General features: G+C 52.4%; 1 protein-coding gene across 1 annotated transcript; it reads left to right on the top strand.

Annotated features, from left to right (window-relative positions):
* The first annotated feature begins 770 nt into the window (after positions 1-770).
* On the top strand, positions 771-24,024 carry IDS (iduronate 2-sulfatase). The gene is made up of 9 exons (XM_022561153.3): positions 771-987; positions 1,385-1,521; positions 2,115-2,292; positions 4,984-5,072; positions 6,728-6,928; positions 8,414-8,584; positions 13,812-13,938; positions 15,854-16,027; positions 19,094-24,024. Exons 1-9 carry the CDS (start codon positions 903-905, stop codon positions 19,564-19,566), a joined length of 1,635 nt encoding a protein of 544 aa, XP_022416861.1. The 5' UTR covers positions 771-902; the 3' UTR covers positions 19,567-24,024.
* Positions 24,025-24,948: the final 924 nt, after the last annotated feature.

Consider the following 24,948-nt stretch of genomic DNA (forward strand, 5'->3'; position numbering starts at 1 on the left):
ACTCCTCCCATCTCCTACCTGCTCCCCATCTCCTGTTTCCCCACCAGCCACACCAGCCTCTGTGCCATCAGCTAACACTGTCAAGCATGCTCTCCACAATGCCTGCTCCCTCACCTCCTTCAAGTTTTTGTTCACATATCACTTTACTAGTGAGGCTTTGCCTGGCCACCCCGTAGAAAATAACATGAAACTCCCCATGTGCCACCCACGCCCCCATATTTTTTTTTTCCAGACCGCGCATGCCCACTGCTATTCAATGTTTATTTGGTCATTTATTGTCCACAAGCTCCACAAGGGAAGGAACTTAGAACTCCCAGCCGCCAGAACTTCCAAGCTGCCAACAGTGCTCGGTATACATATCTGATGTACTTAATAAGTATTTGTTGAGCAAACGCATAGGAGAGGGGTCCCTTTAGATGGAGGAAGGCGAGTTCTCAAAGGGCCTCATGGAAGGAGAATGGCATTTGGGCTGGTCTGCAAGGAAAAGTATGACTTTTATAGAGAGAAGAGGGAAGGGAAGGGCCTCCAGGTGAAACGCATAGCACGAGCAAAGGCGAAGTGGCGGGAAACTGCTGGTTGAGGACAGCGCTTGCAACGCAAATCTTTGGAGACACCTGGGAAGACTCCCCAGGTACCTGCCCGACGGGGGAGGTGCGCCCCAACCAGTGAGTCGGCCCGGTGGGCGGGGCAGGCGCTGCGCGGGAGCCTCGGCTCCGCCCCCTGTGGCCCGGATCTCGCGCAGGCGCACTCGCGCTCGGGCCGGGGCGCCGGCCTCTGCGGCCGGCTGCGGCCGCGTCGGGCAGGGTGCCCGGGTTTACGACGCGCGACAGGCGGCGGGGGCGGCCCTACCCTCCTGCCAAAACCTGTCATCGTCGCCCCGGAGCGGCTGCGCCGGGGCAAAAATGCTGCCGCCACGCGGGGGCCTGCTCTGGCTTGGCCTGGTCCTGGGCTCCGTCGGATCCGCGGCGCTGGGCAGCTCGGCCACAGGTGCCTCCGGCGCCCTCGCCCACATTGCGGGGCTCCCTCCTTACTTCCCTGCCTACCTCCATCCTTAACTCCCTCGCTCCCTCCCTCCTACCATTCCTTCTTCCATCGATCCTTCCTCCCTTCCCTCCCTCCCACCCACCCACCCACCATCCTTCCCTCCCTCCCTCTTTTTTCTCTCCCTCCCTCATCCAGGCTTGAGGCCATGGCCAAAGCCTAACCCTGCCACCCCGGACTGGGGCTTCTTCTGTGCACCCACTCCCACCCTCCCTGGCGTAGCTGGCTGGGTTGTCAAGGTGCTGGGGCCAGCCTTGGACCTCTGGGTACCCTAGCACCTACCCCGGGTGGGGGTTGGGTGTCAGTGCAGGTGATCTCACTGAAGCCCCTCCTTCCTGTGCAGATGCTCTGAACGTCCTTTTAATCATCGTGGATGACCTACGCCCCTCCCTGGGTTGTTACGGGGACAAGCTCATAAGGTCCCCAAACATGGACCAGCTGGCCTCCCGCAGCCTCCTCTTCCAGAATGCCTTTGCCCAGGTATGTCTGGGCACCTCTGGGTGTGGTGTGTGCCTCGTGCACTGAGGGCTGGGGGATGGTACTCATTGTGCCAGGCATCTCTTTAGTAGAGGGGAGCACAGTTTGGAAAATGGCGGCTGAGAAAACCTGGTTGTCCACTGGCAAGGAAGCTTGTGCCTTTCAGGGGTGCTTCTCCTTGGGTGGAGGGTGTGCCCTGGTATACTGTGTTCAGGCTGGTCCTGCCCACCTTTCTTCCCCCAACTGGAGGTTGCCTGGTGCTGAGAAGGAGGGGATGCTGCCACAGCGGCCCTCCTTCCTGTGCCCCTTCATGGGGCCGCTCCCTAGACCTTTGCCTACTCCGGGCACCCGTGAGACGCCATCATGCAGAACGACACAGTCATCTGCTGGATGGAGGGGCTGGGGCCTTCCTCTCTCGGGGAAGACTTCTTGCTGGCGGCTGGGTGAGGCCCAAATCCTGCTGGATGGCTTTGAGATCTGCATGACTCAGCCGCCAAGCTGTTAGCCGAGGACCTGGGAGGTTGCCTGGTTACCTTTTAGCTCCCAGACTTTGTTTTCCTCTGAGGACGTGTCCCTCTGCTTCTGCTCCCTACCAGCAAGCCGTGTGCGCCCCGAGCCGCGTGTCCTTGCTCACCGGGAGGAGACCAGACACTACCCGCCTGTATGACTTCAACTCCTACTGGAGGGCACACTCTGGAAACTTCTCCACCATCCCCCAGTACTTCAAGGAGAATGGCTACGTGACCATGTCGGTTGGAAAAGTCTTTCATCCTGGTACTGCTTGCCCCTCCGAGTCTGGGCTCTCTCCATTTTCGTGTCTGAGGACGGGGGTCCCCTCCTGGGGCTGGGGCTCGGTGGGCACCTGGTTAGTCGCTGCCACCTTCGTGCAGGATATCACTTCTCAGCTTGGCTTTGTGTTCTCACCAAAAGTGAAAAAGGGTAGAAGGGCTTTTTCTTCCTTTTGGAAACTAGTCACGGTGCTGTTTGGTTCCTTTGGCTGCGTGGGGGGAAGGAAGGGCACTGGCTGTGGGGGAGGGGGAGTGTTGGCTGGGAGTCCAGCTCTGCGCCTGACCCCCTGTAACCCGGGGTCCCTGGCAGTGAAGTGAGACCAGGGCAGCTCTGCTGACTTGCCCAGTGAAGAGGCTGTAATTTGGCAGGGGTTGCCTGCCCGCTGTCTGTGAATTAGGTCAGAAAGAGGAGGGTAAGCTGGTACCCAGGGTCCCTAGGGTGCCAGGGGCCACCCAGTCCTGACCTTCAACACTGCCAGCTAAACTGGCTCTCTTTAATGCCAGAACGAGAATGCTGAAGCAGGGAGTTTAATACTTTTTTGTTTTTAACTTGAAGTAAGGCATTATTATTTGACAGGAAGTTGGGGGAGAAAAAGGGAAGTCTAAACTAAAGAATATAAATTGGGAATTCCCTGGCAGTCCAGTGGTTAGGACTCAGCGCTTTCACGTCTGAGGGTTAAATCCCTGGTCGGGAACTAAGACCCCGCAAGCTGCGCAGCGCGGCAGAAAAGAGGAAAAAAATAATAAATTGTTGTATTTGCACCACTAAGGAGAGCTGTGTTGTGGTGACGCCCCCTGGCTCTGGGCGTATTATTTTTCTGATTTGAGATTTTCCTGGATATACAGCTTTATATTGTGGAAGGCAGCTGTGCTCACCAGTGTGCCACCAGTGATGCACAGCTGTATTGTGAGCGTTTTAGACATAAACATTTGCCCGCATGGTGACTCTTCGTGCCGTCATTTTTAATGGCAGCACGGTGGTCTAACAGAGACATGTACTGTAGTTTAGTCCCACTTGTTTTCAGGTCTCCTCTGTGCCGCATTCCGCCGGGATGAGCACCTCTGGAGGCAGAGTGAACCGCTGATGGGCAGTGGCACCGGGAATGCCGGCCCCTGGGTTCTAGTCCCAGTTCTGCCACTTCTTAGGTGTGCATTGGACCTGGGGCAAATCATTCAACCTCTTCGAGCCTCCGATTCCTCCTCTGGGAAGCTGGAGTGGCAGCTGCCTTGATTCCCTTCCCAGGGGAGGATCCCAGGGCAGCGTGGCGGGGTGGGGGGGGGGTGCCTTGAGAGCCCAAGCTCTGTCCCGAGGAGCGCTTATCACGAGGGGCCGCAAAGTTGGGCCCAGTTTGGAAGGCAGATCTGTCAGGCTGTGCGGCCGAGAGGTCGCCAGCAAGTGCAAGTAGAACTTTCTGCAGTTGGTGCTCACATCTTGACACTCTGGCCTGAGCACAGCTGGAGAGAGAGACGGAAGGAGCAAACACAGCAGAGGGGAGATCGTGCCTCAGGAAGGGAGGCCTGACGGGGCCCGAGGGGTGGCGCCTGGCCTCCTTACCCCTGATAATTAGATTGTGGGGTTGTCTTAGCCCGAGAGCAAACACTTGGCCTGCAGCCCTCCTGGAGACACATTTTTCAAGCGGGTCTTTGTTCTCAAGACCCTGTTGTGTCGGGGAGGGGCCTGCTTGAGGCTGACGGCAGCCACCATTGATTGAGTGCCAGGCGCCTGCTGGATGCTGTGCCAGCTGCCCCCGTAATCCTCTCCCCAGCAGCAGGCAAGGTGGGTTCTTCATTGGCGTCATTTCCCGAGATGGAAACGGAGGCTCGCGGAGCATGCCCGACATTGCACGGGCACGTGGGGCAGCGCGAGGGTTTGGACCAGGTCTGTCAGCCCGCTCTGCGCTTCCACTGTGCCTGCGGGATTGAGAAGCCCTCCGCCCGCTGTCCCTTTGTCTCCAGTCCTGCCTGGCCAGGTGCTCGTCATTGGAGTCCCCGTGTGTCCCCGTGCTGGCGACGCCCTTCTCCCGTGGCGCTGCCCACGCTACCCTCTCAGCTCCTCCCGGCTCATCTGCACAGGCGGTTCCTCCTTCCAGAGCCCTTGCCGCCAGCCCTCCCCGGACCTACGTCCCCTCTGTGCCGGGGGCTCCCTCACTCACACAGCACTTCTCCTCTCCGGACGGCTGGCAGTCCTTCCTCGGTGTCGCACGTTGTTATTTTGTCTTCCCAGGTAGACTGTAAACGGGTGGGTTTCTGCGTCATGAGAGAGCACTGAACCTGGCGTCCTAAGGCAGTGTCGGGGTTCGAACCCCGGCCCCCTTGTCTCGTGTCTGGTTGGCATCCGGCAAAGCACCCCCCTTCGCGGAGCCTCCCCTTGCCCAGCCAGCCATGGTTGTGCCCCTGCCTCTGCCGCCTCCTTTGTAGGGTGGGGAGAGGTGCCAGCAAGGGCTCTTTGGGGCCGGGTCAGGGGCTCAGTACTCAGATAGAAGCCCAGAGGGTCGGTTTTCGTGGGGACTTATCATCATCTGGCCTAGGCTCCTGATTTTATAGATGAGGAAACTGAGGCCAAAAGAAGGGGATGGCCCTTTCCCAGTTGTGTACAAAGTGTACATTTTGGTGGGGGAGGGCATTGAAGGACTCGCCATGCTTTATTTAATGACTTTCCTTCTTTTTCCCCCGCAAGGAGTATCTTCCAATCATAGTGACGACTCTCCATATAGCTGGTCTCTTCCACCTTATCATCCATCCTCTGAAAAGTACGAGAACACCAAGGTAAGGTCGTGAAAGGGGCACTGGCCTGAAGAGGAACCTCTTCTTCCCTGTCTCACAAATTAAGGTTAACTATTGCGTGTGCAGCACGTGCGTCCTTTCCAGCTGGCTATATGGTGGGCTTTGTGGGCTTGGTTTGTGATCATGACCTGGCAGGGATGAGTGTTGGAATCTTGAGCATTAGGTCCAGCGGAGAGGTGGCTGCATTTTAGAAGCTGGCAGGGATGCCTTGCTCTAGAAGCTTATGCTGTAGTGTGCAAGACTCACTTAATGGCTCCTTCGTGCTCACTCTGGATAAGGCTCTGTGCAGAGGGTTCGTTATAGGAGATGCCGAGACATGGAAGGACGAAGAGAGACCTGTGCTCTAAGCACCTCAGCCCAGATTGGGAGAAAGGCTTTCCGTCTATCTGTCTTGTCTGTCTGTCTTGGGCCTAATGGATATGTTCAGGTGTTGAGACCTTTGATAGGGGCTTTAAAATTTTAAAGCATTATGAAAAAAAGGAATCTATAAGGAAACTTAATCTCGGTTCAGAAGAGCCCCCGATGTATAAATGCAACTAAAACTTACATTTAAGAAATTCAGGAAGACAGCTGGAGTGTTGAGAAATGACATGTTTCTCAGAGGATTTTAGAGCCATCGTGTGGAGAAGGGTGTGGATTTGGGGAGGTTGGTGGGGTGCAGAAAAGTGTTCTAAATTCATGACAACTTTCATGTCAGAAAACAGTGAAAGCCAGCGGGCTCTGGCCCTTGGCTTGTGGCTTGAGTATTAAGAGAATGAGATCGGAAGACCCCATCTCAATGCTTCTGTTCCCTGAAGTCATCTTGCTACTTTTAGTAGCCTCACAAATGCCAGGTCCCTGTGCCCATGTCCCACGTCATTCTCAAGACGGTGGGTCTGACTGCACCAAATCCCTGGCGGTGCTGCAGACCATGTGAACGTGAGCAGGTACTGGGGGGCAGATGGCGGCTGCCCTGCCCAGGGCGGTGTGGACAGGGCAGAGCTGTGAAAGGATGCTCCTCGGTGAGATGCCCCTGGGTATCTGTGAGGTAGAAGTCGTGGTCAAAACTGAAACTGGCCTTGTGGCCGACGTGGCCACTTTAAGAAACGAAGCGGTAGGTTCCATCCTGTGCATGGTGGAGTTGAGGATCTGGAAATTCCATGAACTGTCACTTTATCTAGTTAACTGTGACCCTGTCACTTATACGTTTTAGTCTGTCGTTGAAATTGAAAACAGCTTCTTTTTTCCTTTCCCTAATGACTAATGATGTGAAGTATCTTTACATGTGCTTATTGGCCATTTGTATATCTTCTTTGGGGAAATATCTATTCAAGTCCTTGGTCTACGTTTTTTTATTGTTGAATTAGAGACAGATTTTTTTTTGAATCGTGAGTTTACTTCGGTTTCCTTTAATTAATTATGACCTAGAGACAGAGAATGAACAACGAGAAGCGAACTAAGTTCTGCTGGATTTCTGGCCTCTGCCTGGAAAAGAAGAAACGCTTCTCTGTTTTACTTCTACTTCTATGTGCCCGTGTAGTCTGGATGACTAATACTTAATGTGCTCGAAATATAAACGTTAAATCCATTGTGGGGAACTTTCATGACTTCTGTTTCTTGCACTTAAAAAGCTGACTTTGTATGTTTTGTTTTGGAAGACCTGCAGGGGACCAGACGGAGAACTCCATGCCAACCTGCTGTGCCCTGTGGATGTGGCAGATGTGCCCGAGGGCACCCTGCCTGACAAGCAGAGCACCGAGCAAGCCATACGGTTGTTGGGAAAGATGAAAACGTCTGCCAGTCCTTTCTTCCTGGCTGTGGGCTATCATAAGCCACACATCCCCTTCAGATACCCCAAGGTGAAGAGCTGGCTGACGGCTGATCCAGCACAGCTGTGACAGCTGTGTCATAGTGAAGGTGGCCACGTCCTGCCGTCCCTTGTCACCAGGGACGCCTGATGGCACTAGTATACTCAGTCGTATGAAGATGGGTTTCAGAGGTCAAGGCTAAGAAGTAGGCTTAGGACACGTAAGAATCTTGTTAGAAACGCTTGGCTTCTACTTCCTCCACTGGAGGGTTTTTCCCTAGAAGTCAGTGAGTCATCACGGAAAAGGGATGCAGAGCTGGCCACCGAAGCCTGCAGTAAGTGGCGGTCCTTGGTACAGAATTCCAGGAGATGTGAAGCCCTCTTCAGTAACTGCCTTTCCCCCTGAGCCCTGAAACACAGGGCACCATGTGACTTGTTGGAGGCTCGGATCCTGCACTTGCGTGTGTATCATTTAGAGTATGTAGTCTCTTCTTTTTCAGAATATTTTTCAGTTTTTTCCTATCATGTTTTCCCCGGGCCTGAGCAGCCCACCCTTTTGACTTTGCAAAGCATGCCCGTCACTTGCGATGGGCGTGGAGACCAGAGACGTGCTCTTTGATGCTGTGAGTGTCGCGCTTTGATTGGCCCAGGGGATCTCACCTTCCTAGCAGGAGCTGTCAGCCCCGCTTGATGGAGTGAGACCAACTTCTGTCTCTCGTGCAGAAGGAGTTAACCTACAAGGCCTGACTGTGATCCGTTGAAAGGCCTGCTCCTGAGGTTGACCCTTGGCCTGGCCTCTGGGAACCTGGATCTCGGGAGTGTTCCCACCATTCCCAGAACTGCCAAGTGGCTCCCTAGGCCTGAACTGTTCACAGAAACCCCTCCTTTCCTGCTTCGAGTCTGGGATTTTGATGTGTGCAGGCAGAGGGTGCCTGCGTGACCAGCCCCAGTAAAAATCCCGGGTGCTGAGGCTTTCACGAGCCTCTGCTTCCCTGGCAGCAGCGTTGTGCACATGCTGTCACACAGCTTGTTGCTGGTGGAATTGCGCGCATCCTGTGTGATTTCACCGGGGGAAGACTCTGGCAGCCTGTGCCTGGTTTCCCCCCAGATACCCCCTGTGACAATCCCCTTTGCTGACTGTGGCTGGTATCCTTTCTCTGCAGTAATTGCAGCCCTGAGTAGGGCTGTGTGCGGACTCCTGTGTGCTCTCCCAGTGAATTTCTGAGCGTGAGGCTGATTTGGGGAACTGGCCACACCTCTGCACACCTTTTCTAGCTGGAGGGGAGGTGGCAACGGGAAGAGGAGGGCATCGGTCTCTATGAGGGAAGAGAGCTGTCGCTGCTCGGTTTGTAGGAAACCAGCCGACTCGTTTCATTACCACTGGCATCTCGTGAGAGTGACTTTCAAGTGGGGGAGATACTTGTGTAAACGCATCACAGGCTTAGAGAAGGGGCAGCGTAAACACCAGTAGAGGCCCAGCCTTGTGCCTTTGCCAGAAGAGTGACGGCCTGGTGGCTTTGTGTGCTTTTCCCCCAAGGAATTTCAGAAGCTGTATCCCTTGGAGAACATCACCCTAGCTCCTGATCCCCAGGTCCCTGCCGGCCTCCCTCCTGTGGCCTACAACCCCTGGATGGATATCAGGCAGCGGGAGGATGTCCAAGCCTTAAACCTCAGCGTGCCCTACGGCCCGATTCCCGCCGACTTTCAGGTATCAAGGATGGATTTGGGGGAAGTATTGGGCACTTACGGCATGATGTCACGAGTGTTGCTGCTTTTCTCGGTGGACATGCTCTGTCCCTTGTGTCTTGCTGAGAACTTTCTCTGTGTGAGGCGGCCTGTGGAGCACCGGGGTTGGGGCGAACGTGCTGGGTGGATAGAGAGTCTCCCCTTCAGCATCTCCGCTTCCAAAGAAGGGGGCGTCTGGAGATCTGGGGACTTGCGGGCTGTGGGCCCGGCATGGGGAGAAGCCCTGGGTGACCCTCACTAACTGATAGGAGATGCTATTGAATCCAGGTGACAGTCTGTCAGGTGTAGGGTGGTTGGCGACTCCCGTGCCACCCAGAACTCTCAGTTTGCCGGTCCTGGCGGGTCCCCTGTGGGAAAGCCGACACGGGCATCCATTACTCTCAGGAGGTGGCTTGGTGAGCGGGGCCTTGGCACAGAGGGAGCTGGGGCACCAACACGGCCAGCCCCGTCCAGCTGCAGTGTCTGGGGTCCGTTTGCTGCGACGTGGGGGTGACTCGTCAACCCCACTCTCCCTGGCATGCAGAGCGCACGCTGAGCAACACTCTTTCTGGAATATTCCACACGCAGCCCTGCCTTTCTGTTAGCACGTGAACACTCCAGCAGCCCGTCTACAGGGGAAGGAAGAGGACAGCGTTTTCACAGTGCTTCCTGGGCCACCTGCGTCAGAACCCCCACGAGGGCTCGTTAGAAGCACGGCATCCTGGTCCCACTCAGAGTCAGGGAGTTGGAGGCTGGGAGTGGGGCCCGAGAACCTGCATTTCCAAAAACACACACCTGGTGATTCTAATGCAGGCAGAAGTTTGAGAACCGCTGCCGTAGGCTACGTGTCGAGACAAAACAAAACCAGACAGACTGCCCAGGTGTCTCTTGCTCTCTGGCCCCTGTGTTCGGCCGGCAAGGGTTTGAGCGAGGAGGGCTGTGCAACCCTGCGTCTCGGGTGGCAGTGGTGAGAGTTTGAGAAGCAGTGGGCCCGTCGGTCTGTTGGGTTCCTACTTCCCCCCGCAGGGGTTCTGAGAGCGGGGTTTGCTGGAGTTGCAGCCCCGAGGCTGCGCCTGGACATCGCGTTAGTGACAGTCACTCCCGATGACCCTATCATTTTGGACTGCACACCGGGAAGGGTGCTCAGCGTTTTGTGTGTGCTCTTTGGTCCCCGTGGGACCCTAGCGGGGGGCCTGCTGTCTCTGTTGTCCAGGTAAGGACACTAGAGACTTGCCCAGATCACGCGTTACTGCGGAGGAGCGCCCCCTGGGAGGTGTGATGCCAGAGCCCCCGCGTTTGTTTCGCTGGCTCTGACCGGTCTAGGTTCGAATTCCAGTTACCCCACACCAGCTGCGTGGCTGCTGACGAGTCATCCTGTCTCCCTGAGCCTCGGTGTCCTTATCTGCAGGGTCGACACAAGATGGGGGAAGGTTTTCCGTGATGACAGCTGCTCTGGAGTTTTCAGCGGGGACCACAGTGAATGTGGGGGGGGTGTCTAGGGCAGTGTCGGCTGCAGGGCGAGGGTGCCTTCCCGATTGTCTCAGCCCCTCCTCTCACCACGCGCACTGGTGGTGTAGCTGCCCGGTTGGACACACAGGTTCACAGTGACCCAGAGGACCTCCCTGGCGTACTCGTGTGCTGACCCCCGCCCCACATTCACCTCGCACTTGGCCCTGCTCATCATGTACCTGTAGCCCTGGGTCTCGAGCCTCTGGGTCCTGCGCCCCCTTCAGCCGTCAGCCCTCTGACTCAGTGCCGCGTGCGTGAGCCTGGGGCCACGCGGGGATCGCTGGTGCGTGGCCCCCTCTCCCCCGTGTCCAGCTCCCCTCTGGGCTTTGCTCCCTGCCTGGATAGCTGAGGCCCCGTGGCCCGTCACTTACTCTTCCCGCCAGCTCCTGAGCACGCGCGTCCCTCTATCCTCGTCCTGACTGCAATACCCTGACCACAGGACAGTCCGGCCACCCTGTCTGCTCTCAAGCCCGCGTCCTGAGGCAGGGACATGCTCGCATGCCCAGTCCTCTGCTCGGCTCCCTCTTGCCCTCTGCAGCTGCTCTGAACCCTCACCACTCCCCTCCAGCTCCTCACGTCCCTCTGCCCCCCCCCGCCCTCCCCCCCCGCCCTTCTGCCCCGTCTCTCAGCAGATGACTGTACTTCCTGTTTCAGAGGCAGAGGCTGGTTACCAGTCTGAGGAAGGGGAAGGCACAGGCTGAACGTGGGTACACATCCTGGCTGTGCCCCTTGCCAGCTGTGTGTCTCTAGGCAAGTTAATCAACCTCTCGGAGCCTCGGAGTCCTCCTGTGTAAGATGGAAGTGGTAATGCTCAGCTTCCGGGGTGGTTCGGAGGATCAGATGGCACCCAGCAGGTACTTGGTAAACGGGAGCTGTAAATAACCTCCCTCACTTGCAGCCAGAATTGTGCGTGCCTGTGTGCTGAGCTTGCGGCCTTCCCCCTGGTCTCAGGAGAAGAGCAGCAGGGACTCGGTCCCTCCCTACCCCGTTCCCCCTCCTTGCCGTCTCCTCCCACTTCCGTGCAGCCTGTGCATCGGCTGCCGTCCATCCCATCTTCAGAAGTACCGCCTCCCTGGGCCCCCTCCACGGGAGAATGAGTGCGACGTGCTCTGTTCTGCTGCGTCTGTGGCCTCACTGCCCTTTCATTCTTCGTCCACCTCTGTGCGGCCTCCTGCCTCCCCATCCCACTAAGCGCTCTCTCATCTGGGTCAGCCCTGATCTCACTGGCAAATAAAATCCAGCCTCGGGGGTCCTGACCTTCCCTGAATCCCTGCTGCCCTCTCACTGTTGAGAGAGCTACGCCTTCTGGAAATGTCTGCTTCCTGGGCTTCCTTGCCAAGCCTCCTGGGCCCCCTCCCCTGCAGGCCCCAGGGCAGGCGCCTCGTTCTGTGTCAGCTGTTTAGGAGGTGCTGCCCTCCGGGCTCAAGCCCAGGGCCGCCCCCCGTGTTGTTTATGCTCTTCGCCCCCAGCCCTGCCCGCCGAGCCTGCTGTGGATGAGCCCCGGAACAGCCTCTCCAGCCCCACGCTCCTGATTCCAGAGGCGTCTGTCTGTCCACTGGTTGGTAGAGGCCCCGTGTGGCTGCACCGCCGTTCCTGCTCTTCCTTTTCTCCTCCTCCTGTGCCCCCGCCCTCTCCGTGCCATTGAATCGTGCTGCCAGCCTAGCGAGAAACCTGGCGTTCCCTTTGGCGTCCTCAGCTCCTTTCCCTTCCCCGCTCCTACCCCATCTCCCTAAATTCCTCTTCAGCACCACTTTGTGGACCACCGCAGTGGTCTGGTCTTGGTTTGGCGCTTCAACAAGCGACCGTGGAGGTTGCCCCGTGCGCGCAGCACTGATCTATTGCTGGTTCCCCTCGAGCCCCTGGCGTCTGCTTCGGGCTCTCGGTGGGGGACCCTCATTCGCCTGCAGCCCAGATTGTGTCACTTCCTCTCCTCGGGTGACCTCGGTGCCTTCGTTGGCCTCCAACCCGAGACCTCCACTCCGTGAATGGACCCTCTGGGTCCGTATCATCTGGCCGTGACCTGCCTTTCCAGTGTCCTGTCCTGCTCCCCGGCGCTCCCATGTGACTCTCCAGCCACACTGGTCAGCTTGCTGGCCCAAAACATGCCCTGGCCTGCGGTGACTCCACACTGTTCCGCGCTCTGCAGCCCCTGCTTAGGGCATCCGACCCCGCTTGTCTGACTGCCAGCTCCTTTCCTCAAATGCTAACTCCTCTGTGAAGCCTCCCCCGATTTCCCCAGGCCGACTCGAGGGCTCATCCTCCAGGGTCGTCCCTGGGCCCCACCAGTAACGCACCTTTTCTTGTCTCCATTCCTGTCCTCACTGGACGGGTGGCTCAGTGAGGTTGACGACCACATCTGCTGCTTCTCCTGTCTCCAGGGGCCCGCATAGGAAGGAAGGCTTACCCTTGACTAGTACACAGCCATCCTGACAGGTGTCTTTGGTCCCCAGGAGGACCGAAGTTCCCCAAGTTACAGACTGGAGACTTTTATCTACCAGAAGATAGAAGTAGCCAGGGTTCAGCATAATCCTTCTAGAAGGTTAGATGGATATCCATTGTCTTCACCACCTGGGGAGAGGGGGGGGGTCTCATGACTGTTCTCACCGCGGGTCCGGCTGAGAGGACCAGCTGGGACACACGGAAGCTGGGGCTGGTCTGATGGCTCGGCGGTTCCCTCGCTTCTCCCCTGTGGCAGGGGTAGGGGATCTTTTTCTCTAAGATTTGTGAACAAGGCGGCGGAAGAGTCAGCCCAGCAGAGGCTGCGGCTCTTTCACGGAGCCTATCTGCTCTGGAAGCCACTCTGGGGTGGGGGGTCCGTGGGGGGTGGGCTGCTCTCCCTCCTCCGTCACCGTTGTCCTGCCTGTGGGCAGTTTGTTGGGACGGAAGCGCACGTGCCAGCCACAGGCTGTGAGGGAAGCGGCTGCCATCCACTGGGTTACGAAGAGCTCAGGGGAGAGGCCCACTCACGGCCGTTGTTAGAGTTGAATTGCGTCCCTCAGAAAGATCCGTGGAGGTCCTGACCCCCAGGGCCTCAGAATGCGGCCTTGTTTGGAAATAGGGTCATTGCAGGTATGACTGGTCAGGATGAGGTCATGCTGCCGTGGGCTGGCCCCTGACCCAGTATGGCTGGGGTCCTTGTGAGAAGAAGCGCCAAGGATTGTGGCCACCACCAGAAGCTAGAACGTTCCTCCCCTGGAGCCTTCAGAGAGGCTCTGCCGACACCTTGAGTTCAGACTGCTGGCTTCCAGAACTGGGAGGCGATCTGTTTCTGTTGTTTGAAGCCACCAAGTCTGTCATACTTTGTTAGAGCGGCCCAGGAAATGAATACAGCTATATGGTATCTTTGGTATGACCCTCAGCGGACTTTGGAAGGCTGAGGGGTCAGTTTCTGTGTACATGGTTGTCTCCTGGGACCCGCAAGAGTATGTGAAGGAGACAGAAAGGAATAGTAAGTGGCACATCCATGTGCTGTGATCTGTGCCCTGAAGTGAAAACTGATTTGCTTAGCAAAGAATCCTCCTTGTGGACGTGCAGGTTTCGCTGTGGCTGTACGGGGTGGGGGTGGGGGGTGAGATGGCAGGGAATGGAGTGTTCCGTTTTGGCTAAGAAGGTCATCGAGGGCACCCGAGGGCTGGGGCCCGGGAGGGGTGCTCAGGCGAGCACTGCAGTCGCTCTCACTATTCTTCTTCGTTAAATTGCAGCGGAAAATCCGCCAGAGCTACTTTGCCTGTGTTTCGTATTTGGATACGCAGGTTGGCCACCTTTTGAGTGCTCTGGACGATCTTCAGCTGGCGAGCAGCACGATTGTGGTGCTCACCTCGGATCACGGTAAGCGTTTTGAAATGCCCAGGTGAGTCGCTCAAAGCATTGGACCTTTTCTGTGGAAACTTCCCTAGACTGCCTGAAATAGGTGTGTATTCTCTTTTGTGAACCAGCAGTGCCCTGAGTCTGGAGTCTTGGGTGCTTTTATGGCCACCTTGTTAGTCCTGGGACTTCTCTCCACAGAGGCGGGCCCTCTTTCGGGTCAAAGAAGCATCTTGGGGGCTTGGGTGGTGGAGCTGGGTGGGTGGGGGACCTTGTAGTAACTGTTGTTTCTTGGTGAGCTCAGCGGGAGCCGTCCATTTGTGTGGGGAGCCCCTTTGACCCATTTCTAACCTAGAGGGTTGGAGGAGTTTTAGTTTCTCTTACGAAGATCCAGAACAATCCTGGCAGAGCCCAACAAGGCCCGCAGACCCGACTTACCCCTTCCACCCCCAGCCCCGCTGTCCTCTCTGCCAGGAGCCTGGGGTTCACAACTCTGTGTCTCTTCCAAGGCAGTTTCTCACTTTTTCCAAAAGTGGAAACATCTTCTTGAAAAAATTCTTTTTAATTTTGGCCAGGGTGTGTTTGAGGCCAGTGAGCCCCGGTTATCCTCCCTCACCCCCAAATTGTTTTGAAGCCAGTCTCAGGTGGTTTAGCTTTCTGGACAGTATTTCTAATAAATTTAGCTCTTTTTTTTTTTTTTTTTTTGCGGTACGCGGGCCTCTCACTGTCATGGCCTCTCCCACTGCGGAGCACAGGCTCCGGACGTGCAGGCTCAGCGGCCATGGCTCACGGGCCCAGCCGCTCCATGGCATGTGGGATCTTCCCGGACCGGGGCACGAACCCATGTCCCCTGCATCGGCAGGTGGACCCTCAACCACTGCGCCACCAGGGAAGCCCAAATTTGGCTCTTTTGAAGTTTAACCACACTGCCGTCATCCTACCTAGAAACAGGAAAACAGTTCTCTAATATCGTCGAATATGAAGTGGGACAGTGTTAGATCATAGCATGTGCTCACTGTAGCAAGAAAGAAGTATGCAGAGCACATCATGTAGGGCCAGAGCACCCTGCCCTTTATCCCACCTGCCCAGAGCTAACTGGTGCTGACAGATCGGGGGTCCATCCACCTGCCTTCAGTCGTGCATATACATGGGGCTACATGTCATGAGTGTGTATGTGCATAACGTATCGTCGTGGAATGTGGCAGGATTGATTGTGCTTGTGTCCTGTTTTGTTGCCTGGCTTGTTTTTTCCACTTAATGTCATAGACAGTTCTCCGTGTCATTTCTCACAGGCCTACCTTGCACCTTGTAAAGACCCGTATTGTGAAGTGCGGAGGTGTAATTTTTCACCGTTTGCCTAACGATCTGCCATCCCCCTCCGGGCCGTCTTCTCAGCGCCCAGTTTTCTCCCCCGGTGCTTCCACAGTCCACTGCAGCCCCGTGAAGGCAGGGTCACTCGAAGCTCGCTTTGGCTCGGAGGCAGCTGTAGCTGACTACAAATGGCCCTTCTCAAAAGGCCCTCCTGGGACTGCCTACATCCGAACCACAGAAGCCTTCCTGAACCCGTGCACAGCAGCTTTTTGTAGTTTGGGTTACTTTTTAATACGAAATACTCAACATACGGTCTCTTTTATATTTTTCATATCAAAAAGGGCACTCAAACATGAAGTGATTGGAAAGTTCCATCTTGGGGTATTCAGACTATCTTTTGCTTTAAATGAGGGTTGGGGGTGGTTTTTAATCAAGGTTAAGGGTCTGGAATCAGAAGTTATGTTTTCTTGGTCTGTGGTATGTCTTAAAAATTGAAAAAGATACTATTTTTAGAAGCTGAGCGATTGTGCCACAGTCTCACAGGGAATGAAATGGCGTCTAACTGAAATGAGCAAGCCACGAGGTGATTATTCTTTTTCTGTCATTCTGTGTGCTTTTTATGAACCAGGGTGGGCTCTAGGCGAACACGGAGAATGGGCCAAATACAGCAATTTTGACGTCACTACTCGCGTGCCCCTGGTGTTCTATGTTCCGGGAAGGACGGCTCCGCTTCCGGCGGCAGGCGACAAGCTTTTCCCATACCTCGACCCTTTTGATTCCATCTCAGAATCAGTGGAGCCAGGTATGAAAATTCAGGAGTAATGCTGCTTGACTTGGCCTTCCTGTGCGCGGAAGGGGAGTGGCAGGCCCAGAGCTAACGAGTATGGCCCCTGTCCACAGGGGCTTGGAGAGGGGGAGGGACAGAGGAGCAGCTGGCACCCCCAGGATGGGGAGGGCTGTCGTAGAGGTGACGGCAGTGTGTTCTGAGATCAGAGGAGGGGGTAGCAGACTTCACTGGGGCAGGGGCTGCCTGCTTACCGGTGAGCAGAACTCCGTTACCTGCTCACTTCTGGCCGGGACTCAGCTCGGCAGCGTCTCCATCTGCTGAAGCACCGGCTCTGTCAAAGCAGTGCTTCTGCTTTTGCCGTCCCCAGGAGTGAAGGGCAAGTTTACTTTGACCTCCGTGTCCCAGTCCTCCCAAGCTGGTCCTCTCCAGGTAGCGTCAGGCCCCTGGCTATCCTGGTCTTTGTCTTCCAAACAGCTCCAGTTTGAGAAAGCGCTTCTGGAAACATCACTTGGACAAGATGGCCGTCCCTGCCATGGGGGTCGACCTGTGTGGGTTCTCTGTGAGTTGTCTCCTGACTCGATCTGCTCAGCGCAGAGATGAGTCATGTACTTCAGGTGGCATTTGCCCTTTCTGGAGCGCTTTTGCTGTGAACTCTACTAAACCAGGTTGCTCCCTTTCGGGACTTCTGCATTTAATCCATCTTGTTAGCATCTAAATCCTGCACTTTCTATCGATTCTTGTTTAAATTTTTCCTGGTTCTGGCCCATCATTCTGGCCTTTCTGGATCTTCCCGAGTTTGTTTTCTACGGCCCAATTTTATTTTCCACACATTTCATTTCTGTGTGCTGCATGCACTGTCTTCTTTCATGTCATTGATAAAAATGTTAAACAGTTTCAGGGCATGATTATAGCCCTTTATTTGCTGGGAGAAATCTTCTGACAGGTTGAGAATCCTTTTTGAAACTTCAGTTGGGAGGTGTTCAGGTTGTAAATTGATGTAACTGCACTGTCATCCTGCTTATTTCCAAATTTTATCTCTAGCCTGTATGTCTTCCCTGATCTTTGGACTTGGATTTCCAACAGCCTGTCCCAGTTGGCCAGTCTAACGTGCCCAAAGCTGAACATTTGACCTTTGACCTTAAGCCTTTCTTTTGACGCTCTTCCCCGTCTCAGGAAATGGCAGTGGTTGCCCAGGCCACAAAACCATGGGGCCATCGGCCCCTGTCTTTCTGTCATAGTCTGTACGCGATTCGTGGTGTGTCAGCAAGCCTGTCACTCTCCATTCAGAATATGTCCACACCACTTCCCCCCACCGACCGTCACCACCGTGGACCACACTGCCACCATCTCTTGCTAAACTCTCCTTGCGTGTGACCTTGATCCCTGGAGTTTTTCCTCAGTGATCCTGACTTTAACAGCCACAGTGAGCCTGATAAAACCCAAGTCAGGTGGTGTCACAGCCCTGCTCTGGGGCCTCCTACACTCCTGTGTCAAGTCTGAGTAAAAAGTCCTTACAGTGGCCGACAAGGCCTGTCGTCCTGTGGGACCCCACATCTCCCTGACCTCGTGTCTTTCAAGCGTCCGGGGCGGCTGTCTTGTACAACGACCCGCAGCCTGGATTTGTCTGATTGCTTTCTCGGGACTAGATGCAGGGTGAACACTTCGGACGCGTGCACACATGTGAGGCTGTGGCTCCAGCCGTACCCATCGGGGGCACTTCATGGCGGCCTGTGCCATTATTAGTGATGCCAAGCTTGACGGCCTGGTTAAGGCGGTTGTGTCAGCCAGGTCTTGCCCTTGTAAAGGTATCTTTTAAAAAAGCTTTCTTCACCTTTTTTCTTTTTATTTTACTTACAAACCAAATGCGTCAGAAATAAAATTTAGCCGCATAGAGCAAGCGCTTAATGATCCAGAAAGGCTAGAATGATGGTCCAAGGTCACAATAAATTTTAACAGGAGTCAATGTAAAGTGTAGGATTTAGACTTTAAAGATAAGTCACCCATAATGAGATACCATTTCACACCCATTAGAACGGCTGTTATCAAAACAAACAGCAAACAACAGTACTGGCAAGGGTGTGGAGACATTGGAGCCCTCAGACATTGCCGGTGGGAATGTAAAATGGTGCAGTCGCTGTGGAAAAGAGTTTGGTGGTTCCTCAAAAGGTTAAACATAGAATGGTCGTGTGGCTCGGCAGTTCCACTCCTAGGTATATAGCTTCACAGAACTGAAAACAGGCATTCAAAGAAAAACGTGCAGAAGAATGCTCATAGCGTTAATTAATAGCCAAAAGGTGGGAGCAACCTGAGTGTCTATTGACAGATGAATGAATAAGCAAAACGTGGCGCGTCCATACAATGGGATATCATTCAGCCTTAAAGGGAAGGAAACTCTGACATGGGTGGACTCTCTGAAGACATGCTGCTAAGTGAAAGAAGCCAGGCACAAAAGGACACATACTCTAGATGTGTCCACATACACGTGCCTAGAGTAGTCGACACATAGAGACAGAAAGTAGCAGGTGGGTGCCAGGAGCTGGGGGGTGGCGACGGGGAGTTGTGCAAGGTGAAGAGAGTTCTGTGATGGATGGTGGGGCTGTACTTAATGCCACCGACCCAGACACTACAAAATGGTGGTAAACTTTATGTCGTATGTATTTTACAATATGTCGTATGTATTTTACAATAATAAAAGGGCGATGGATCAAGTGCAGACTTCCAAAAAGGAGTGATCCGCGGGGTGATGCTACTGTGAGGCTCGGAATAGCCTGTCCTCAACAGACTTCTCCCCAGCGGTCTGGGCCTCCACCGATGACCCTTGCCTGAATCACTTAAACACTGGTGGGTCCTAAATTCAAATCGTGTTTAAAAGTGCCAGCAGGCTGAGGGCACCTTCATTCTGCCCTGCTATCGGGTGAGGTGCCGAGTCGGCTTTGTTCCTAAAACTCTCGGGCTAAGAATAAATGCTGTAAGAGAACAGAAGTCGGCGTGTAGGGCCTGGGCGCGCGCTCTGCTCGTGCTGCCTGGCTGCAGCAGGCTTCTGCGCTGTAACCCCCTCCGCCGGGCTGCTTCCTCTTTCAGGCCGGCAAGCCGGGGACCTCGTGGAACTGCTCTCTCTCTTCCCCACGCTCGCGGGACTTGCAGGGCTGCCCGTCCCTCCTCGCTGCCCCATCCCCTCGTTTCACGTGGAGCTGTGCCGAGAAGGCCGGAACCTTCTGAAGCATTTTCAGGTCCGTGACTCGGAAGAGGATCCGTACATCCGTGGGAATCCCCGTGAGTTGGTGGCCTATAGCCAGTACCCCCGGCCTGCAGACTCTCCTCAGTGGAATTCTGACAAGCCGAGTTTAAAAGATATAAAGGTCATGGGCTATTCCATACGCACAGTAGACTATAGGTATACTGTGTGGGTTGGCTTCAATCCCCGGGAATTTCTGGCTAACTTTTCAGACGTCCATGCAGGGGAACTGTATTTTGTAGCTTCTGACCCTTGGCAGGATCACAATATGTATAATGACTCCCAAGGTGGAGCCCTTCCCCGATCGTTGACGCCTTGAGTTTTGCCAACCGCAGAGGGCATATATAACGCTCTCCTGTCCAGCTGGTGAGAGAAGGAATTACACTGGTTATTTCGTGCTTACCTGTAATATTGGAAGCAACCCCAGGGGTAGGCAGTCAAAACAGGCGTCAACAATTTGGCCTCAGAATACGTAACAGCCGAAACTTTTGATTTGTCTTTATAATTGGTAATTGGACTGGGCTGAACCTCTTCTTTCCTTTTTTTTGGAACACTCATAGCTTATTTGTTGAATGAATAAGTACAGAGTGAGCAAACTAACATTGTCATAAGTTTAGCTATCAAGACCATAATAACTGAACATAACACTGTACTCAAGAAATACTTTAAGTATTTGTGAAATTTAGTGCATTTCAAAAAGTAACCACATGTCAAATTAGGTGTGACACAAAGTTCCTAGTTCTTTCGTTTATAATTTAATAATATATCTTATTTAGCCCAATATATTCAAAATATTATATCAGCATGTAATCTAGGTTTCTTTTTAAAATGTAAAATAATAATGCTAGATGCCAGTGCCTTGAAGTCTAGCTTCAGTTTTTCTAAGATCACAAATTTTCAAATCCCAAAATAAAATATGCATGAAGTGATTCATATGGAATTTCTACATCAAATAATAAATAATGCTCACTAAACTAGAGGCATGAGATGTATGAGAAATTCAGTTAAAATTTTTCAGAGACTTTCTGGCCCAAATAATAATTTGTTAGCAACTAATATGACCTTTGAACCCAAAGGCATCTATTAAAAGGTATCTTTATTCACAGTGGAAAATAGTTACAGGCATAACTGTATCCATGAATTGAGTCATTCAAAACCATTAATGTTCTCCTTCTCTAGAGATGGTTGGTTGCAAACATCCATTTATCCAGGAGACAGGAAATAGTCTACTTTTTAAGTGCTGATTAAAGACAACATTAATTTTGTTAAATTCTAAATTATTTTGAGAACTGTGAAAATTTTTCATTAATATAATATTAGGTGATTTCTAATCCCCCAGAATGTGGTTCTGTATTCCCTAAATATGAAAGTAACCAGAAAGGCAGGTGGTAGTAATAAGCTTAGCCTATGTCATCTTAAAAATGCTGGAGTATTCACAGGTCATATTCACAGCACGTTGAAGTTGATTAATTATCAGTAGTCACCAGAAGAGTCAAGCACTCTCTTAATAGACATCTAATGTAGTCCTGTATCAAAGTAGCCTTTAGTAATTCTTTGTCTACAAGTGCTGCTTTGGTATTTAAATATTTGTGAAACAAAGTACGGCCAATTAAGTTACTGCACTGTGTTAAATTGTAAACAAAAAGGCAAGATATTATAAGATTACTTCAAATCAGTAAAATTTCGAATACAGATTTGTTTTTACTAATTAGCCTACAGTGGAGGCATATACGGTAACACGACAATCTTCTAAGCGATTAAGTGACAGTGTTCTGGCAACAGGTTCTGCCTGAGGAGTGGAGGGCCCTATTCCTCTCTCCTGATCCCGAAGCTCGAGTCTCTTCTGGGAAGCCTCAGCTTTGTAGATGGTTTCCTTCAGCCTTTTCTTGCTCCTTCTTCATCCTATCTTCTTTGTCACTCACATCACTTCCACTAAGAATCTTACAATCCGGTCAGATTCCTCATGATGTATTTTCAGCGTATTTAGCTTCATCTCCTACTGCACGGTTACAACGAGAAGTTTTCACCCAGGCTTTTATTTTGCATTCATGGTTGACTATTATATGTACACGTCATCATTTTTTTCTCTCTTTATTTCTTGAAGCACAGTTTTAGTATCAAAAATCTCCAAATTCGGGCTTCCCTGGTGGCGCAGTGGTTGAGAGCCCACCTGCCGACGCAGGGGACGCGGGGTTCGTGCCCCGGTCCGGGAAGATCCCACGTGCCGTGGAGCGGCTGGGCCCGTGAGCCATGGCCGCTGAGCCTGCGCGTCCGGAGCCTGTGCTCTGCAATGGGAGAGGCCACAGCAGTGAGAGGCCCGCGTACTGCAAAAAAAAAAAAAAAATCTCAAAATTCTACTCTTGCTGAAGGCGTAATTTGAACCGTGCCAAAGAGAGCAAAGTGACATGCATTCTGGCCATTACTCACCCACGTGACCGAAGCCACAGCTGGGGCTGGGGCTGCTTTGGGGTGTTTCGCGTGTAGATCTGGCTCTGCTGGAAGTGCTTCTGTGTCCTCTTTTCTCCGCGAGGGCGTAGCCTCAGAATGCTCCTTAGGTTTTCGCTTTTCTTGGCCTCTCTTTATGAATCTCTCCTTTTAGAAGCGCGGCTGCATTTCATGTTCAGGGGCGTGCTCTTCTAAATCATCTCACGGGCGACGGTCGCTTTTTGTGTTTTTGACACTGAACCCAATTTAGAGCCACTTGTGCACGTCTGCAGCGTTCACTGGGATGAGCAGCTGCTCTCTGGTTTTCACACTTCAAAGCCAACCACATTCCTTATCTTGAATCGGCTTTGAGAAACCACGTCTTCGTTGCATCACGTAACTTTTCTCTGATCCTGCTGAGCTGGACACGTTTTATTAATGGTTCTCAAGTCACTCTTTGTAGACTTGAGCCAGGGGTTCTTTAATGCAGTTTAGTTGAAACCCGGACCAGTAATCTCAGAAATTTTGAGTGGCCCTGATCCAGTGGCTCAGAAACACGAGGGTCCCGCCTGCAGAGCTTCTGCTTCAGGGTGTCTGGGCTGGGGCCTGAGAGTCTGCACTTCGGACACATGACACTGCTCCTCCAGAGAGCGCACTTGAGAACCACTGACCCTAGGTGTGTGCTGACCACTAGCCACTAGGCACATGTGACTATTTCAATTTCAATTAATTAAAATGAAATAAACATTTCAAAAGCACAATCTCTGTCACACTTGCGATATTTCATGTGCTCAAGAGCCAGTGTGCGTCGTGGCTACCGTATCGGAGAGCACCGATCTACAGCCTTTCCGTTGTGCCAGAAAGTGGACGAACGGAGCTGCCCTAGATTAACTCTGGGCCGATCCACCCGGCTGTTGGCGGGTTCCTCCTATGGGCTGATTCTCTACTCTGTTTGCCCACGAAGACTTGTCCGGTAGTGAGCCACATACGTTTGGTTTAAGCTTAGCGCAGGGAGTTCCCTCTGGCAATCGGTCTCTTGCCCTCCACTCCCACCGCCATCATCCTAGCCCTTCGCACCTCCTTCCCACGTAGTTTACCTCCCCCTCCTCTTTCCTCCCCTGCTCCCAAAGAATCCATGTGTCTTCCTGAAATCCTTCTTTGGTCCTGCCCTTTAAGAACACCGTTAGTGCCTACTACTGGGTCTACACAGACCTCCGCTGAGCAGTCAGAGTCTTCCCTGACTCCACAAAGCCCCTTTCCTCGGCTGACCAGTTTGCACGCTGGTCCCTGACTGTCCCTTGCCGATCCCTGCCTCCCTGCCCACCCTTAGGTTGTCCCTTCCTCCCTTCACCACCCACCCATCCATCCATCCATCCATCCATCCATCCATCCATCCATCCATCCATGCATCCATGATCACTCTCCACCGCCCGCTCCCGTGCCCCCACTTCCAAGAGGCTGAGGGGTTTGAACTCTCTAGATTGCATCATGGGATGAAATAAACATCGCTGAGGAATCTTGTGGGCACCTTACTTTAAAAGTATTTTTTTCTGATTGTAAAATTAACATGTTAATCTTAGAAAAATTGGAAAATACAAATGTAGTAAAAGGTAAGAAAATGCATCAGTATTTTACACCAAGAGAGTCGCTTAATATCTTGTCTTTTTTGGGATGTAAATTTTTTACACCGTTACGATCATACCGTGTGCTGTATCGTGCAGTTTTATATTCCTATTCTTTCACTGTTACATGTGGCTATTACAGGTTTTTGCAAAGATACTTTATACTGGTGGTAGTATATTTTATTGTGTAATTTCATCATAATTTATTTAACCTTTCAGCTATTGGGAATTTAGTCAATTTCCAAATTTTCAGTATTGTAAATAATGTTGTGATGAGCAACTTTGTGAATGAAATGATTTTGTGTACTTCACATTACTCCCATAGGACGGGCTCTCAGTGCCAAATTGCCAAAAGCATCTCGATTTCAGTCCTTGCCCCACTCTCCTGCTCCCTTAAGGTAGTAAAACTGAAAATAAAGCAAACAAGCATACAGAGTATACAAACCTTAAAAACAAACAAAACCCCTAACCCTCACGATAATAGGTGAAAGTGGCATCCTGTATGAGCTTTGAATTCTTTGCTTATTAATGACCTTGATCCCTGTTCTCTCTGTACGATTGTTGGGCATTTGTATTTCTAGTTGTGTGAATTTGCCTTTAAATTTTAGGTTTCACTTTTATAAGTAATCAAACAAATTGCTCTTTTCCTACGTGATTTTTTTCCTGTCTTTTCCTATTAAACATGGAGACCCTTGCCGATCTAGAGATTTAATAAATATTCATATTCCTTAGCTTTTCTTGTGGTTGGTTTTTACACTTAATTCACCCTGTCTCTCCACCCCATTATCAGAATAGCATATGCTCATCTTGTAAAATTTGGAAGACGCAGGAAGTGGTGAGGATGAACAGAAGTGCGCATCCAGAGCGTGGCCGCTGCTGCCGTGGGGACATGGCTTTCTGCTCTTTCTCCTGCCCACGCCCACGTGCACAGATACGAACATGTTCACCTTGACATAGCTCACATCTACCACGTAGAATCCCTTGTCCAGCTGTTTTGGTCTAAAGTAACGTTAGCCTGCTTTTTCATGTTGTTGACAGTTCTTGGTTTGCAATTGTCATGACTGCACCACCATTCCTACAGTAATCTTTTTTTTTTGACTGAAATTCTCAAATTTTTGTATGCATTTAAAAAAAATTGTGGTAAGATACACATAACATCAAATTTACCATCTCACACGTTATTAAGTGTGCAGCTCTGTGGCGTTAAGCACAGTCACATCACAGTGTCATGCCGCTGCTGCCAGCATCCATCCTCAGAACTCTTCCTCTTGCAAAACCAAAACTCTGTCCCCGTCCAACAGTCACTCCCCATTCTTCCTCTCTCCCAGCCCCTGGTAGCCACCATTCTACTTTCTGTCTCTCTGAATTTGACTACAAACCTCATATAAGTGAAATCACACACTTATTTGCATTTTGTGTCTGGCTTCTTTCACTTAGAATATCCACTAGGTTCACCCACGTCGTAGCAGGTGTCTGAATGTCCTTCCTTTTAAGGCTGAATAATGTTCCATGGTGTGGATAGACTGCATTGTTTATTCATTCATCCCCGATGGGCACTTGGGGAGTTTCTGCCCTTAGGCTATCGCAAATAATGCTGCTCTGAACATGGGTGTACAAATACCTGTTCGAGTGTCTGCTTTTAATTCTTCTGGGCA

Source organism: Delphinapterus leucas, chromosome X, assembly GCF_059928025.1.
Source record: "Delphinapterus leucas isolate spDelLeu-1000000601 "Yukka" chromosome X, BTC_Dleu_Yukka2, whole genome shotgun sequence".
Classification (NCBI taxonomy): domain Eukaryota; kingdom Metazoa; phylum Chordata; class Mammalia; order Artiodactyla; family Monodontidae; genus Delphinapterus; species Delphinapterus leucas.